The sequence below is a fragment of the Zootoca vivipara genome, chromosome 3, assembly GCF_963506605.1.
Source record: "Zootoca vivipara chromosome 3, rZooViv1.1, whole genome shotgun sequence".
NCBI classification, from domain to species: Eukaryota; Metazoa; Chordata; class Lepidosauria; order Squamata; family Lacertidae; genus Zootoca; species Zootoca vivipara.
Window position 1 is genome coordinate 70,826,908 of NC_083278.1, and position 18,555 is coordinate 70,845,462.

The window sequence follows — 18,555 nt, forward strand, 5'->3', positions numbered from 1 at the left end:
TGACCAGCACACAGCAGGCAAATTCACAGATAAGTCCAAATTCTGAATTTACTTCCCTTCACCAAATTTCATTCATCTGGGATTAAGGGAGTGACTTTGAGATCACATACCAAGTTCAAGGCAGCTTTGAATACAAGCAGTAATCATATGAGAAGTTAAGCACTGATTGTTCTCATACAACTTCTCTCTCTTTCTGGAGTTTCAGACCGCCGTGGCTCAGGAAAACCCCGACCAAAGAGTGAAGGATTTGAGCTATATAACAACTCCGCTCAGAATGGATCCCCTGAGAGCCCCCAGTTGCCTTGGACAGAATATAATGAACCAAAGAAATTGCCAGGGGATGACAGACTGATGAAAAATCGAGCTGATCACCGATCTAGTCCCAATGTAGCAAGTAAGCAGGAAATGATTTAAAGATGTTTATATGGACCATGTTTCTGTAGAGGACTGAAATGCTCTGAAAAGGAATGGAATAAAAATTTGATAGTTAGCTACCGGGGCTGAATTCTAAAGAAGGTGGTAGGCCTCCACAGATGTTATGAAGCACATCAGATTGTGGGTCCTCACAGGCCATCATTCAGCTTGTAAGTGCCTGGGACAAGAGGTGAGCCAAAGAAGAAGAAATCAGAGGCTTCCAGGAACCTGCTGTAGTGGGTATATGTATATGTAAAATTATGTACCGAGACCCCTAAGTACATGCATACATCATTTGATTTTTTTGTTGCCTTTCCATAGTTAAAACCATGCTCAAGGCAGCTTACAACATGAAGAAATATACATAATATAACAAACATAGTCATAAATAGGTAGAGTAGGCTTGTTATTCCACCCCTGAAAAGCTAGCTGTGAAACAAATTACGGGTATATACTATTTTCTTACATTATTTAAGAGGAGCAAACAAGTTTATCAACCTTGTTATTTCTCTTAGTTTGAAGCAGTTCTCTTGTGTAGGCTAACAAAGATGGTTAAAAAATAAATTTCCTCAACAGACCAGCCTCCAAGTCCTGGGACCAAGAATGCATATGCAGCTGGAACCACTAACAAGATAACATCAGTGTCTACGGGAAATCTTTGCACAGAGGTTAGAAGTAGCAAGCAAAAAAACATTTACCATTCATAAAACAGTGTGGTGTGTTTTAATAGGTACAAAAGTGTAAATGATCTTTCTATATTTATACAGGAACAGATTCTACCACCCAGACCGGAAGCATATCCTATCCCAACACAAACTTACACTAGAGAATATTTCACATTCCCAGCCTCCAAATCCCAGGATCGAATGGGTCCTGCTCAGAATCAGTGGTCGAGTTATGAAGAGAAACCCCAAATTCCACCTGAAAGTAATCATTATATCAGTGTTGCAATGCAGGTTAGAAATTTGCTTTTATCAACTAAGTTAACTGAATGGTTTTGGTGTTGTGGTATGGAATAATAAGATTATTGTCCCCCTAATATTTAGTACTTGTAAAAATATATCTGGTTTGTTACAGCTGCTGTTTGTTATTGGTTAGCTTTAAAAATTAGAAATTAAAGGTTCACAGTATATCTAAATTGCTAAAAAAAAAAAAAAAAGGTTCCATACATACTGGCATCTTGTATGAAAACTTGACAATATATATTTAGAAGTGATGTTTGAAACATACCAATAGTAAATAATATTGGGAACATTTCTTTTGCCAAAGGTTTGTGTCTTAAGAGTGACTGTAAATGCAGTTTAGTATTCAAAGACTGCGTTAACTATTGTCAAACCATAAAATGCCTGTTTAAGTTGTGTTCGCTTTTAAATGCCCAAGTCATTAGCAATCTGCTAGTAGCATTTTCACAGTGCATCTTACACAAGTTGCTTTGTGTTCAGTGCTTCTGGACTAATAGAGCATAAGAAATGCTTTCATTCCAAACAATGCATTCTTTCTAGGTCATGGTTAAGGTCATTGATAGAGAAGCACCAAATAAGTTGCCTTTGTTCATAGTTTCTAACTACGATTCTTTTGAATCGGGTCAACTTTGTGCCTAAAATAAATCTTGGAAGGAACACTAGAGAATTTGGAATTAAAATTTATAGATGGTTTCATTGGAGCTTCTAAGGTATGTGGTGCCTTATTATCAAATGCTATTACATGCTGTGCAGTGGTTGTGTTTTTCACTTAATGCTGGAGAACTTCATTGTGATCTAATCCAAATGCAGCATATCTATGAAGATGGAATATTTTACCAGGGATTTAATGATCAGATGTTTTCCTACCCTATATAACTATGAGGAGGAGTGGGGAAATACAGCAAAGTGAACAGATGGTTCCACTTCCTGTGCTGCTCTTAGGGTTAATTGTGATTATAATAAAAGCTTGTCACAGCAGTTGGGAGGCAGGACTAGATAAGTTACTGTGCTTCAGTTATTCTTGTAAGCTGCTAGCCCTACATCTTCTATGGGAATACGTTTCAGAGCTGGAAGTAGTTTCAGTTTGGCATTGTTGTGAGTTCTGTGTGAGAATGGATATACAGCCTAAATTAGGTTGCTGTTCTTTCTCCTACCAAAGTAATTTCGTAATCGTGTATCAAAGCTCACAGACCTCTAGAGCTTGCATAACTTGTTTGGAATGAAAGCCTGTATGCAGTACTTGGAACTGTTGCAACATGCTGTTTATGAAAGTGTTGATTTTACAGGAAAGTGAGTAAGTAAGCATTTCATCATCACTCTAGAATGCTATAGACTGTCATTCAGTAATTTTTTTATGTACTGTATATGAATTCTAACATGTGAAAACTATTTCTTCTTCTTCTTCAAGCGTGTAACGCGTTCTCAGGAGGAACTACGAGATGATAAAGTTTATCAGCCAGAAAGGAGTCGACTAGAAGTTGCCATACGAAAAGATGTGGAATATATTGATCGCAAATCAGACAGTGATCCATGGATGAATTCTTCTGTGGATTCTAGCACATCAAGCCAAGAGCATCTAAACCATTCCTCTAAATCTGTTCCCCCTGGTTCTTCTTTAACCAAAACTGGACCTGGTCGCTGGAAAACTCCTATTGTTTCTCAACCAGTATCACTAGTGACTTCCCAGTCCACCAGAACCGACCTTCCTCCCCCTCCCCCTCCTCCACCAGTGCACTATTCAACTGACTTTGATGGGCTGCAAATGGATTTGCCTCTTCCGCCACCGCCACCACCTCCAAGCCAGTTGGGGCCACAGTCATCATCTCAGGTTGCTGCTGCAGAACGCAAAAAGAGAGAAGAACATCAAAGGTGGTATGAAAAAGAGAAAGCCCGTTTAGAGGAAGAGCGAGACAGGAAGCGTCGGGAGCAGGAAAGAAAACTGGGGCAAATGCGTTCCCAGCCACTAATTCCTGCGCAGTCCCTACTTCCTCCAGTTTCAGTTCAGCAGGTGAAACCAGAAAAGCCTTCAACATTGCAGAGATCCCAGGAAACTGTCATTAGAGAATTACAGCCCCAGCAGCAACCCCGAACCATTGAGCGAAGAGATCTGCAGTACATCACCATCAGCAAAGAAGAGTTGTCCTCTACTGATAGCTTATCTCCTGACCCTTGGAAACGAGATGCGAAGGAGAAGCTGGAGAAGCAGCAGCAGATGCACATTGCAGACATGCTGAGCAAAGAGATTCAGGATCTTCAAAATAAGCCAGATAGAACAGCTGAAGAGAATGACCGCCTGCGCAAGCTCATGCTGGAGTGGCAGTTCCAGAAACGACTCCAAGAGTCAAAGCAAAAAGATGATGATGACGACGATGAAGAAGATGATGATATTGATACTATGCTGATTATGCAGCGACTGGAAGCTGAGAGAAGAGCAAGGGTAAAATGAGAGAATGCTTTTAATAAGCTGTTTGCATTCTAAAATGTATGTTAGCCTAAAAAAAAAAAACCCACCTTAGATATCACCACAGGATAAAGGAGGACTGGACTCTCATATTGTCCCTGTCTCTCATTGTATATAATGAAGTTTGGTCTAATCTGTTTTGACTTTGTCCAAGTAAGTGGTGTATTATAAGCTACTAACTAGAAAGCTTGAGCTGAAGATAGCTCTATTTCCAGTTCCCTCCCCACCTCCAGCCCCCCCCCAATAGCAACGGAATGACCAGAAAATTAGATATCCTTTCTAATAAATAGATGTTGATCCCTGCTTTGTTTAAGTCTAGTATATGATTGCATACATATATAGTTGTCCATAAGGGCAAAAAGTGAAGGACTGTCACCTGAATTTTTTTTAAGTAACCCTATTTTTAATTCTGCTTGATTTTTGTACATTCATGAAGCCAATGCCACAACATATTTTATGTTCATGTTTCATCTGTCAAAATGCATAGCATGATTTGGATTTTTAATTCCACAACAGTGATGATGTGGTTCTTTCATTGGTAAAAACACAAAACTACAGAAACTGATTAAAAACGTACATAAACTTTTTTCATGCAGTAGTATATAAACTAAGTCAAGGATTGTGTACTTGACAGTGATGAAAGTTAAAAGTGGTGCAATTCTTTATTTAAAGATTTGCAAATAACTGGTCTATAAATTATGCTGCTTTTGCCACAGTGAAAAGCATTTGCTTTCCAAGGCAACCATTTTATGCATTTTCTCAGTGAAAGCATTGCTTTATTTTTATTTTTATTTTGTGGCTCACTTTTGTACACTGCAACTTAAATCAGTTTCTTAAAGGCTAAGTGTGCCCTTGACAGATTCATTATATGGTATCTTGTGGTTGCTGCCTCTTGTTTTGTCACACAGCTTTTTTAACTACATTAATATATTATTTAAAAACAAAATTCTTTATTTTGCGTTATCTAATACATTAATCTTGTTCTTTTAAAATCTGCATTATAAGTCTTTGTTAGGTGGTCATCTCTGTTGCATAACATCTGCTAAATCATTCCTTTCCACTAGGACTGATAAATTTACATTTCGTACATTTTAGAAATATACCCCCCCATCTCTAATAATCAAATATTTTTAAAATGTGGTAACTAATTGGCTGCTTTTTTGCAATAAAAATTGTATAGCTCTTTATCCACTTATAGATGGACTGTGTGTTCTATCTTAAAGGACACACTTTACAGAAATAACTTGCTTTTTAAAACAATTTTTTACTGATTTATTTAGAAAGGTTCACCAATTCCACATTAGCTTATCAAACAGTGCTTTTCATTTTTCCTTTTATACAGCTGTAGTAACAAATCAAAGTGCTTTTGGCATAGTGCAAATCTAAATTTATCCTTATTTTCACTGAGCATCTTTCTTTTTCCTTCTCTTATTACCTGCAGCAGACTGCTATGCCAGCAATCTCTGTTCTAGATTTGGTATGTTCTTATTTCTTTCTCTTCAATGCCTTTTTCTTGCTGCTTTTTATCTTTTTCTTCTTTTTAAATAATAATGATCCAATATGCATTGGATATTGCTTTCTAAGTGCTTTATGGCAGGGTGCAATGTGTTAAATGGCTGTAAGCAAGCACACAGTCATTGCTTGAGGTATGTTCCTAGCTTTTCCCCCTCCTGCCTTTATTCTTTAAAAGTTGTGTTCTGTTTGCATCTTTGAATTGTTTGCAGCTGTGTCCTACCATTTATATGACTAATATATTTAACATTTTCCAAAAATAACCCTTAGCTTTGATAAACATTATATGTAGCTGGGACTGAATGGCTCCCTTCTTTTTTATTGTTGTTACTCCCTTGTCCCGCAAACCATAGATTTAATTAAATTTATTCTAACCATTTCAATATTCAACTTCTAAAGCATTTATCGTTTCTTGCTCCCATGATGGATTTACATTGTTTGGCATTCACAGTTATTTCCTAGAAACTATTTGCTTTAGCACTTTGCTTCTTGGAATGCTACCTTGAAGTAAAAACTTTGGAACTCATTTATAGTTATTCTAAATATCTCTATAAAAATAACCCCTTAGTTGATCAGTAAGGGATATGCTGCTAGTAAGTAGCAATATTGTGTCAGAAGCTAACAACATTATAATATAGGCAGAACTATGCATCTCAGCAGACTTTCCATGATATATAGCTGTTTTATGAGGCAGAAATGAGATTCTCTGTACCCTGATTACCTGATCTTTTCTTACTTCTGTTTGCCCTGTGATACAGCTTGTGATCTGGCTGGCACATTATAGTTTCCTTTCATCAGCATTTTTTATTTTTATTTTTCCTCAAACAAAACCAGTGTATAGACATTAAAATAACTCTCAAGCTATAGAAAATATAGAAAGCTTTCTGATTCTGGATTTTTAGAGATTTAAGCACCTGTTTAACTGTCTTACTGGAATCCATAGAACTTAAAACTATCTAACATTGGTAGGCTTCTGATGATGAAGTATATAAAATAGAATTATAGTTTTAAAAAATTGGCTCCCTATCCCATTTAATTTAATTTATTTTGAAGCTTCTCTTCAGAGTAACACCACTATGACACTTTGGCATTCACAATTTGAGTCTCTTCAGCAGTGTGGGACATAGTCCAGTAGTTCTCCTTTATTCTTTCATGACCTTTTCTAACAGGTTTTTAACTAGATAATATCCACATATCTCTTCAAGGACACTTTCTGAAATCCTTTTACTTCTGTAAAATCTTCCCAGTAATGTAAGACGATCTGTTGTGCAGAAATAGGCCCTCCTTGAACATGAGTGAATACTTTTGCACTTACCATGCACTTTATTCACATGATTTTTTTTCCATGTTAAATGACTGCAAATGGTTCCTTCTCTGTGGAAATCCTTATGCAATGTTTTAATGAGAAGAAGCAAAGATATTACTCTAAGTAGCTATTCACTTGGGCATGCTGTCAAGGCCAGATCGATTCTAGTGCCATTTTTTAAAACTAAATGGGCAAAAGGATCTGTTCCTTTTGACTTGCATACCTTGTAATTCTTGTTTCTTAACAAGTTTTTTTCTTCTTCTCTAATTTACACTGTAAAGTACATAGCTGGTTCTTTAGTAGGATTAGTGCCATTTTCAAAAGCTGAGTAGAGTTAGAAACAAACCTTATGCCTGCTGACCCACATACCAGTTGGGGGGGGGCAAGTGAGAGGAAAGAGTTAGATTTACCAAAATATTGTACACCTATACATTTATACGGTACTATAAATTCATTTCACTGCTCATTAAGTCAGCTCGTCAGCACTTAGGAAAGGGGTGTCTAATCTGCTGTGCTCCAGATGTTGTTGAATTGCAGCTCCCATCATTTGTACCCATTAGCCATGCTGGCTGAGGCTGATGGAGGTGTAATCCAGCAACATCTGGAAGACCATAGTCCAGCGATCCCCGGTTTAAAATGAGGTGAAATGAGGGGATGAAAAAGTTGTGATGGATTTTTTTGAATTAGTATATCTAATAAATATATAGAGAGAATGGGGCTTTTCTGTGGTGGCTCCTCAAATATGGAATTCTCTCTCCAGAAAGTCTCGCCTAGTGCCATCATTACATGTCTTTAGACACCAGGCAAATTCCTCTTTGCCCAGGCCTATGGCTATTAAATAATCTGTGGCCTGTAAAAGTGTGGGGCAGAGGACTGTTTCTATTATGTTTATTTTACTATTAGGTGTCTGTCAGTATGCTTTTTACTATATTTTATTATGTTTTTATAATTGGTGTTTTGTACACTCTTACCTCGGGTTACGGCCACTTCGGTGGCGCGTTTTCGGGTTGTGCACCGAACCCAGAAGTCCCGGAACAGGTTATTTCTGAGTTTTGCCGCATGCACAGAAGCGCCAAATTGCGACCCGTGCATGCGCACATGCGGCGCTGCGGGTTGCGGACGTGCTTCCCGCACGGATCACGTTCGCAACCCGAGCATCCACTGTAATGTGTTTCTAATATTGTACACTGCCCTGAGATCTTTTGATAAAGGGTGGTATAGATATTGACATAATGATGATGTTGATGATGATGATGTTCACTACAGCATTTGTGTGCCTTTTGAACCTTCCAAATTCACTTACTGATTTAAAAGTCCTATTTCCCCCCTGTCCTCGCATTCTACTTTCAAGTGGACCAGCAATTTCATAAAGAGATGTTGATTTCAAACAGATTAGCTCTGAGAATTTCACCATTACAAACGAGGAAAGAACAGCAAGTGCCTGGTTCTTCTTGTGCTTGTATCATTGTGCTCTCCAACATGGACATGTGATATCTTCTTTAGTGGGGAACAGAAACTTGCCCCACATTAGATGTTTGTTTGGGTGGGGAGATGCTGCAAACATCCAGCTAGTGGTATAGGAAACAAGTGTAAGTCTCTTGTATTCCCTTCCCACAGATGTAGCCAAAGTGCTGCTCTCCAGATGCTGTTGGACTACAGCTGCCATGCCATCATGCCTAATTGTGGCCATGCTGCCTGGGGTTGATGGCAGTTGTAGTGTAATGACACCCGAAGGGCATCACATTAACAACCTTCACAAATGACTGAAGTTAAACTGTGGAAAACAATCATGCAAGTTCTTTAGGGGTAGGGGAAGAAAAGAAATTCCTCTGCACATTTCTTTTCTCTCGGTAAAAAACAGTATTAATTTTCCAGAGTTTTAAGGGGCAATACTGATCCTCATCACATGGCCAAAATATTCTGTTTTAGCGGTGACAAATTAACACCTGTGTTGGACTATGGGTTTTTTTTAAAAAAAAATGAACAAACCAAGAGTTTCTCTTCAGAATTTCTGTACTGAGGATTCATTTGCCCTTATTTGGAGGGGAAATTGAAGACAGATCTTTGTTAGCTACAGGATGAAGAGCGTAGACGGCAGCAGCAGTTGGAAGAAATGCGTAAAAGGGAAGCAGAAGACAGGGCCAGGCAAGAAGAAGAGCGCCGGCGCCAAGAGGAGGAGCGGACAAAGCGAGAGGCTGAACAAAAGGTTGTGATCCCCTTGAGTGAAGCAAAAAATCTTTGTATGCTTGACTGCTAAGAATTCATTTTTTTATGAATGGTGGATGGACACCCTATTTTATGCTACGTAGAACAGGTTGGCTCTGTGCACAAACCTTGAGAGTCACTGCATTGCTTGCTACTTTTATAGTGCTTAACAAGTATTGGATGCTGAATGCTAGCTAAAACCAGTAAGCAGACTCCATTGACAGGCTTAATAAATGGCAAGAGATGGACAAATGCAAAAATAAATATATTACAAGGTTGTTGAATATTTAGCATAATGAGAGAGATTCAAGATGAAATTCAATCCAGGTGATTAGAACAAAAGAATGAAAGTGGCAAAAAGGTTTTAAAATATTTTAAAAATTAAGAGAAAAAGACATTTTAAAGATTTTTAAAGGAGGGAAGAGCCATCAGGCAAGGTATGAAGTTGTATAATTCCATATGTGCTCTTTTCCTCACCTTTCACCTCCCTCTTGTGTGCAAGTTCTCCATAACCACCCACAGCCAATCTTGTTGGGCCATTCTCACCATAGTTAGCAGGATCCTTAACCATGTAGTTTCACTGATTGGAAGTTTTGAGCTGTTAGCAACAATCTCATAAGGAGCAGTGCAAATGTAAGAACCATGGATTAGGGAGCAGGCTGACTCCCTACTTATATATGAACTCCTCTTTCCCATCTCAAAAAATGTTCAGCACTGAATCAGCCTGTAGTTAACCATGGTTAGCAACGGCAGGTGTAAAATTGAACCGTGGTTGAATAGCAGCGCTTCAATGGCTCCCATTACTGTTCCAAAGAATAATTGAGGGAGATGGGAGGGGGGAGGTTGTATTAGAAAGGAATGAAGAGGTATGGGCTCTTGCCAGGTCCTCGGTCCATTGTATGGATTGTCTCTTATGAGGTTGCAGGTAACAAAGCTCAATAAGTATAAAACTTCTCTGTATCAATTGAATGGTAAACTGAATCGTAATGTTTGTTTTCATTGGTCTGGTACGTATGTGCAAGAAAGTTTGGCATTAACTTTCACTCAATATTGAATATATGTTCAGCATGTTATTTGTCAATAGGGACAGGAAATACTACTTGCCTTCAGTATTAGCTTAAATAAGAGAGTACCGGTAATATCTGTTCAATCATTTAATTTCAAAGAAGTTGTACTTTGTACTGTATATACCAGGCACGTCCAACAGGTAGATCGTGATCTACCGGTAGATCACTGAACATGTGTGATAGATCACTGGCTCCCCCTAAAGAAGCTCAACAACTTTGGCTCCCCTAAAAAAACTCAACAACTTTGGCCTGAACCCCCCCCCACACACACAAAGGGGGTAGATCACTAGCAGTTTTTAACTTTGTGAGTAGATTGCAGTCTCTTGGGAGTTGGCCACCCCTGGTATATACAGTGCTTCAGACACCTTAGAATACAGTGCAAGAAGCTCTATCGAATTGACAGGCTAGAGGAATACCTAATTTCTAGGGCAGTATGTTGTCAAAACAATGAATGCCAATACAATTCTAAAGTGATAACTTGAAAAGGATGGGTAAACTTTGGTGAGCTACTGGTTTTTTTCTCATTAAAAGCAAGGTAGAATTCTACATCAGTTGTACGCAGCCTTATGTGTGCACCATTCCTTTAAACTCTATGCAATGTTTGGTAATGTTTAAGTTTATTTTTTTCAGTGAAAATATGTGCCATGTCTTAAGTGCAAAGATGATTCCACATTTGAAGAAGCTTGTAAATAATTTATAATAGTAAACATTGCAAATTTACTGGGTATAAGAGACGAACTTGTAACTGAGTTTTGTTTTGTTGGTATAAAAATGGCCTTCTCCGACGTTTGTTTGACCATTTGTTTCCTTTGGACCCACAGAGGCGACAAGAAGAAGAATATTACAATCGCTTGGAAGCTGAAAGGCGCCGTCAGCATGATGAGGCAGAACGGAGATTGCTGGAGCCCGATGAGCCTGGTCTGTACAGACCTCCGCTTCCACGGGAATATGAATTCCCACCCTTGCCCCCTTCATCTAATGCTCCTCCTCCCCCACCTCAGCGAAACACCTCTTACCTCAAAACACAGGTCCTCTCCCCAGATACGCTTTATACTGCCACGTTTGTTTCATACAATGATGAGGAGGAGGAGGATTCCTGTCTAGCAGCAGGTCAGGATAAGTACTCCAGTACAAGAAAGTCTTATGGTGACCTTCCTCCTGCCAGCCTTAAGCCACAGCAGCCCTCACGCCAGCCACGCCCAGCCTCAGATGGCATATTTCTTTCCAACTCATTCCAGCCATCCTCGGTCAATGCCAACAGTACTGCTTTCAAAACGAGCCAGCCCCCTCCCCTACCAAACAAACCGAGTTTCATCAATCCCAGCAGCTCAAAAGGTAGACGCAAAATTTTAATTAAGAATCTTCTCTGTATGAAACTCTCTCCACATTTCCCACTATGGTGTTCTCAACAAAATCACTTCATGATTATATCTCACTTGATCACTATCCTAAGCATGGTGGTCCGACTGATGTGCTACTGTAAATCCTATTTTTAAATGTGTGTGGTCTTTCCATTTTCTTACCAAACTCTCTGTAATTCCTACTTTCATATAATGAAAGCAAAGTGATTTTTTTATTGAAAAAAATCCCCATTCAACCAGCTAAAAGTACTGTTGGTTTTGGCTTTTGTTCTGTATCTCGTTTCAGCTACTGTTTCTTATTTTCACTGGGTCCATGGTGCTTTCACATTTCTGAGCCACATGTTTCTCATGATAATAGGACATGTGTGTCTGGTTTGTTAATAATGGGAAGATGTTTTCCTTCTGCTTATTTGGCATGTATCTCATGTGCAAATGGCTTTAAGAGTATTACTACCAAACAACAGTATTTGAAATGTTAGGTGTATATTTGAAGATTCAGGAGAGAGAGGTTAATTAACTTACAAACAATATCAATAAGCATATATTGATGCTTCTAGCACTGGTTGCCTAGAGTTGAAGCAGAAGCCTATTTTTCCATTTCTAGTGCTTCCTCCCTAACTTTCTCCCATAAGTTACTTTTCCTGACTTTATTCTCATTAGCATAAATTAATAAACCTCATAACCTTGGCAGAAAATAGTTCAATTATCTGCAGAGCACAACAATTCTAGTGTAAAAGAATTGGGATGCCACACTGACAAAAGGTTGTGGTTGGTTTAGCTTTTGATAATTTGGAAGATGAAAACCAATTTATTAAAACTCTTACTTTTCTAAGTATTCTCCCAATTTAATTTTGGTAAGCGGGGCTCTTTGAATGTTTTGCCCTTTAAACCACCATGTGTAGTGAGAAGCGGGAGGCCAGCAAGGCTTCTTCGGTTGCTCTTAATGTTATAATAGCAGTAACACAAAATAGAAACACACCCACTGATGTTATCTTCTTTGAGTACCGATGGGAAACCTATTTAGAACCTCCAATTTATGTGAACTGGTGACTAGATTGTGCTGCTATGTAGCCACCACACCTGTCTCTATTCATGCTACCCAGTGCTCACCTACTACATACAAAGAAAGAGTTGAGTGCAAACTTAATGAACAAATAGGTAGATATAATATTTGCCAAAATGAGGGATACAGTATTCCAGCCCTGATGTCATTTAATAAAAATGAATTAGTAAAGTAGTTTTTTGTACTTCCTCTACTGATACTAATTTAACAGAACCTGAACACACCCGCTGGGGTATTTTAATTCATGCAAATGATCAATTGCCAAGTTCCAGAATAAAACTTGTTTGAATATTATATAGTGTACATATAAATACTTAATTTCAGCCTGAAAGAGGTCAGTTAGTGGCCATCCTTTTCTATTGGTTGACAGGGAGTCAGTGTAGCACAACATAATTAAACTGAGTTGTTTCAAAAATACTGCTAATCTTAATCCTTACCCCTAACCCTTTTCATGTTTGTGAGGGGCAGCTACATCCTCCAATAAACTACTAGCATCACATTTTAAGATACAAATTAATGTGGGTACATTTTGGTAATATTGAAGAAGGCTATGTAATATGATTATTCACCTTCATTTCAGCACATTCTTAAAAGCCTATAAAAACAGGTCACACATTTCTCTTCAATGTTCAGTCAATACTGCCTGCATAAAATACAAAGCTCTTTGCACAAATGCAGAATTCACTATACAGCTTGTCATCTCATCATCTCACTAACACATTTCTGCCCTTTAATGAACACTACTAACATATGGCAAATTGTGCTTCTGCAAAACTCCAGTTCTTAAGCTCCTTCCACTGGATCATTTGGGATCACTTCAAACATTGGTGGTCACAAATTTGGCAATAAAGCTTGATCAGCCTTGACTAAATATACAAATGTAGGCTAGCTGCATTTTTCTGCTGTGCAGATCTTTCAACATTGCAAAAAAGTTTTTTGGCTTTAAAATTTGGCAGAGGACAGAATAATTGTTTGTTATAAATATTTAGTTAACATGCATGGTGGATTCTGTGCATTTATATTCAGACTGCATTCTTAGTTTATTGGAGAATCTATAGAGTTGAATTAAAAATACTATTGGAAGGAGCATGCACTTGTTTTTGTGTAGATTAAGGCTCACAAGACACAACACAGAGCATCAAGAGACTAAAAATATCAGTGGAAAACGGACAAGGATTTGTGGCGACACTAGTGTTTTTCTTAACAGTACAAAAAGCAAAAGCGAGGGAGACCTTAAAATGTGGGTGTCGATATTTCAAGTATAAATTATGTGTTTCGTCTTGTGGCCTTTGGAGAAGATAAGTCTAGAATGTGGGAATTTTATGTGTGAGAACTGAATATAAAGGTGCAGTGCTGTGAAACATATAGAAACTTAGAGAAAGATATGACAAATTCCCCATCTCTTGAGTATGTTTTACAAAATTACTAAATAATTTTGCAGCCTTAGAATACCAGAAAAGTGTCCACACCTTTGCAATCCATATATTATATGCCATAAAGTTAGTCTGTGGGTAATACTTAAGCAGGAAAATGCAATAATTCCAGTTCTCTGGCCTCCCTTGAAACTGGAGAGATAACTATCTTGCACCACAGGCTGCTTAAATTCATTAAGCTTAATTGGGGTTTAAGCAGTCTAACGGCATACTGAATTTCCACATTTCAATTTGGAATTCTTAGTTGATTTTGTTGCTTTGTGATATATGATCATTCAAATGTGCATTTGATTTGATTTTATCACAATCATATTAAAAGAGTAAAGTCTTAAGGCAAAAGCATTTGACAATTATTTGTTTTAGTAGGATATGTCTTTCATTTAAGTAATCAAGACAGAAGTGTATGCTTTGAATCATCTTAAAGGATAGAAAGCACAGATTGAGCCATCTTACTCTATCTAAAAAGCACTGCAGCTTTTTGTGTGTGTGTGTGGTGGTGGGGAGTAATATTGCCTTGTGGCACTGAACAGATATTTCATTTGGCCTTGTACTTTTTCTTGCATAAGGCTCAAACTACACTGGATCTACTGGAGCAATTGCAGGCCCACATGAACCCTTCCGGGACCTGAGAGAGAAAAAAGCAAAAAGGTGAAATGAAAAATGCCTTAAATAATAATGGTGAATGTATGTAAGCAGTTTACTTACATCTTGGTTTAAATATTAGATACTTGAAGTTCAAAAGCGTTTGAACATAAACATTGTAGTCCCTCCTGTTAAAGGAAATTATTATTTGAAACTTAGAGAATGCCTGACATTTTCTTACATTTATGTGTAAGAACTAAATATAAAGTTGCATTGCCGTAAAACATAGAAACCCCTGCAGCTAAGCTGGCATTGCTCTGTTTCCTGTGGACCACTTCAGTGAGGCCAAGGGGGGGGGGTCTTGTCGTCTGGACAGCCCAGGACCTCCATACACGCTGCCCAGGTTTGCGCCCCAAAGAAGTCATTTGGGTGCTTTGGGTTGACTTCACCCCTGGGGGCGCACTCCATTGTCTCTCAAGACAGGCAGATGCCAACAACCATACATTTGTCAAAAAATAGACGGCCTGTGCTGACAGCTCCACTACAAAAGGAAAAAAGGAGGCTGTGGTAAAGCCATTCCTCAAGAAACCTTCCCCAAATTCAGAAAATCTTAAGCAATTACAGGCCAGTTGCCAGTCTCACCTTCTTGGGCCGGGTTTCTTGAGTGGGATAGTCGCAGACCAGATCCAGGCACTTTTGGAGAAAACTTATTTTCTAGATCCATTTCATTTGGGGTTTAGGCCCGGTTTTGGTATGATGATAGCAGTTGGGAGAGTGACCTTTCAACAGCTTTTGATACCATTGATCGTGTTATCTTTCTGCAGCAGCTATCCCAGTTAGGGGTGGGTGACACCGCTTTGTGGTGGTTCTGGTCCTACTTGAACGGTCTCTTCCAGAGAGTGATGCTTGCGTAGTGCGCATCAGTCCTGTGGAGCCTTCAATGTGGAGTTTCTCAGGGTTCCATTTTAACCCCCATGCTGTTTAACATCTATATGAAGCCACTGATTGGGGACATCCGGAGCATTGGAGTACATTGTCAGCAATATGCTGATGAAACACAGCCCTACTTAACTACATCTGCAGATGTGGCAGTGGATGTGTTGGACCATTGTCTTGCCTTGGTAATGGCCTGGATGAGAGCCAACAAACTGAAGCACTGTTCCTTGGCCAGATGGATGGGAGATTGCCTGCTCTTAAAGGGGTTATACTCCCTTTGAAGTAGTGAGTTTCACAGTTTGGGGTTCCTCCTGTGCCATTGCTGCCACTTGAGGCTTGGGTGGCCTCAGTGGTGCTGAGTCCCTTCCACCAGCTTCAGCTGGTGGCCCAGCTGTGCCCCTATCTGAACAGTCTATGGACTTATAAACTCTGGAGAGGGTCATTGGTGTTTTTTTTGTCACTATAGTATGTATTATTGTGTTTTTATATTATAAGCTACCCTGTGATCTTTGGATTAATAATAATAATAATAATAATAATAATAATCTAAAGTATGAACTAATTCTGTATAAAACATTGTAGCAGTCTTTACAACAGCACTGACATTTGTACATAATCTGATACAACGTGGACAAAATTGTCCATGCAAAAATAAAGACTAACAACCCAATCCTAATCTGGTTTACTTGGAAATAGGCTTCTTTTAGTTCTATGGGATTTACAAATATGTATGCAAGTGATTGCAGACCCCAGCTAAAAGATATGCAATGCATCTAGATTTCTGGCAATGTAATACTTCTTTCTGTAACACTGAGTTCTCTCTTTCTTTGCAGTCAAGATGCAGATTTACCTGGTGCACCAGAAAACTTGACTTTTCGGGAACGTCAGAGACTCTTTTCCCAGGGTCAGGATGTGTCCAACAAAGTTAAGGCATCTAGGAAATTAATGGAATTGGAAAATGAATTAAACACAAAATAGGATTAAAGGCACCTTATGAAACATAATCCGAAGAATATCTGTGGGACTAGGGAAGGGGCTGTTCAAGAAGGGAGAAGTGTCTTCTGACAATTGAAATGGAATCTCAACATCTGGATGGTTGAGATTTAGATATGTTGCAATGGCAAGAAAAACATTTTTTCCCCAAGAGCTTGTGTTTATTCAATGAAAGCACTGTAAAATGTATTTTAATTATATGAATCAAATGTCATTATGTCCTTTCTCCACACCCTTTCCTTTCTTTGAGGATTTAACTACTTCTGCAAAGGTCCTGGATCACACTTACTGAAGAATTGTTGCTTCCTTGTCTTACAAAAAATACTTTGTTAGCTGCTACACAGATAAAGTGGCTATAGCTTGAACTGCCTAAACTAAACTCTGCACTGGCTTGTTGCACTCTAGATTGTTTGATTCAAAGTATGAGGTGGTAGACAGTTTACTAGCATATCACTAAAAACTTGTGGTTAGAGTCTGGGTTTCCTTGGATATTCTCTTGCAGTAAAAACAGAATTGAATACTCTGAAACTAAAAGGGCTGTGTTAGCACATTTTAATCCTTAGACACAGAGTGATATCTATATTCATAGAGTTTTGGGGACATGAAATACTTGACTTGATTTATATTGGTGACAGTCCAGTGATGTGATAAAACATGCACCCTGGATTTTCCAGCTCTTCTTCCTTCATCCCTACACTTGAGCTGTAAACTACTTTTAAAACTTGAGTTGTGAAATCCTTGGTAAGAGCTGAAAGAAGAGATTGGTAAAATGTAGATGGACGCATAGGAATGGTGTGTGTGTGTGTGTGTGTGTGTACATGTAGATTGAGAATACAGTGTTTTAAAACTATGTAGAAATTCCAGACTTAAGCAATAGGGAATGAGTTTCTTCTGGTAGCTCCCATTGTAGCTAAGACAAAACCAAAGTTAGATGTTAAAAGGACTAGAAGATTTCCAGTACTAATAGATAGCGTATTAAGCACTACTTCCAGAGGGACATGGTTACTATGACTGTGATAAGAAAGATGAAAGTATTGTCTGCCAAGAATAATTTTACTGCGGTGGCCTGGCAGCACATCACTTGTCCTTCATGTTGAGAAGTGCTGGTCAAGCAGCCTTTGGTTTACTAGCATCCTCTTTCTATATATTGTAATATTGGCAGTTCAAGCTATCTTTCACACTATATTGCAGCATTATTTAATTTTTAAGCAGTTGAAATCTTTTTTCTCCCACAGTTCCTGTATGGCTGATGTTGAGAATAAGGACCTCATTAGAGTTTGTTTCTCATTGTGTGATGTTTAAAACAATATATTATATTGTGATTCTAAGCAAATTTTCTATTTGATAAAGCCCTTAATTGGGTTTTAGATGATTTTTATGTATAATATGTTATCTTATAAATATATATTTAGGGAATTATGCACACTTCCAAATGCAAAGGGTAGACTTTCACTGCCTTAGAAATCACTTTTAATAAGAGTTGTATGATAAATAAATGCAAGTTAATGATATTAAAATTGGAGTGTAAATATTTTTTTTTACATATTTCAGGTTTCTTATTTGAAAGTGTGCTTTTACCGTTCACCTGTTAAATATGAAGTAGGAGATTAAATTGGTTGAAAGTGTTAATGAAGGATTTGCATGCTTGCTATATCTGTTAATCAGGAAAAGCAAGCCTCCCCCAATTTATCTTGAGAACACTAGATATTCTGTGGCTGGAATACTGTTGCTGCTAGAACCTAAGCAAAGAAATATCACTTACCGTGGAGTGGATTTGACTGCTACTGGGCATTCAGGCCACATGTGAATATGAGTAAAAGTGCTTTTCATAACTGTCTGTGCATTATTATGAAAAAAGAAACATCAAAACTGCTGTAGTTTCCCATTTCTACTGTATTTCACTTGCAACCTATTTTTAATAAACTTTGTATTGTATTTAACTTTGCACTGCATAATGTCTGTATCAAGAGTATTTGTTCAAATCACAAATGCCAATATCAAGTTATTTTGTTACACATAAAATATAATCAGAGACACAAAGTACGTAATTGAATTTTAGCTTTTGATAGAGCTATAGAATCTCTAGCATAATACAAATGAATGTCTGTTCAGTAAACCAGATTCGCAGTGAGCTGTTTTTGCCACTTAAGAACTTGTAAAATACCAAATTATTGGTTTACATAGGTATTAGAGCAGGGGTGGGGAACTGGGTAAAGCAGGCATCTCCAAACTGCGGCCCTCCAGATGTTTTGGCCTACAA

The 18,555-nt window shown here is 38.2% G+C and overlaps 1 protein-coding gene across 6 annotated transcripts in view; it reads left to right on the forward strand.

Moving 5' to 3' along the window:
- The window catches only part of AFDN (afadin, adherens junction formation factor), a 91,154-nt gene extending 72,943 nt beyond the window's left edge, over positions 1-18,211 (forward strand). For 4 of the 6 annotated variants that reach the window (XM_035108557.2, XM_035108552.2, XM_035108553.2 and 1 more), the window contains 8 exons: positions 200-394; positions 991-1,082; positions 1,182-1,370; positions 2,785-3,813; positions 8,727-8,861; positions 10,749-11,037; positions 14,351-14,432; positions 16,136-18,211. In XM_035108557.2, coding sequence (XP_034964448.2) covers positions 200-394; positions 991-1,082; positions 1,182-1,370; positions 2,785-3,813; positions 8,727-8,861; positions 10,749-11,037; positions 14,351-14,432; positions 16,136-16,280 — 2,156 coding nt within the window. In that variant the 3' untranslated portion in view covers positions 16,281-18,211. The remainder of the gene's footprint in view (positions 1-199; positions 395-990; positions 1,083-1,181; positions 1,371-2,784; positions 3,814-8,726; positions 8,862-10,748; positions 11,038-14,350; positions 14,433-16,135) is intronic. The other 2 variants (XM_035108556.2, XM_035108561.2) reach the window with 2 other exon arrangements.
- The last annotated feature ends 344 nt before the right edge of the window (positions 18,212-18,555 follow it).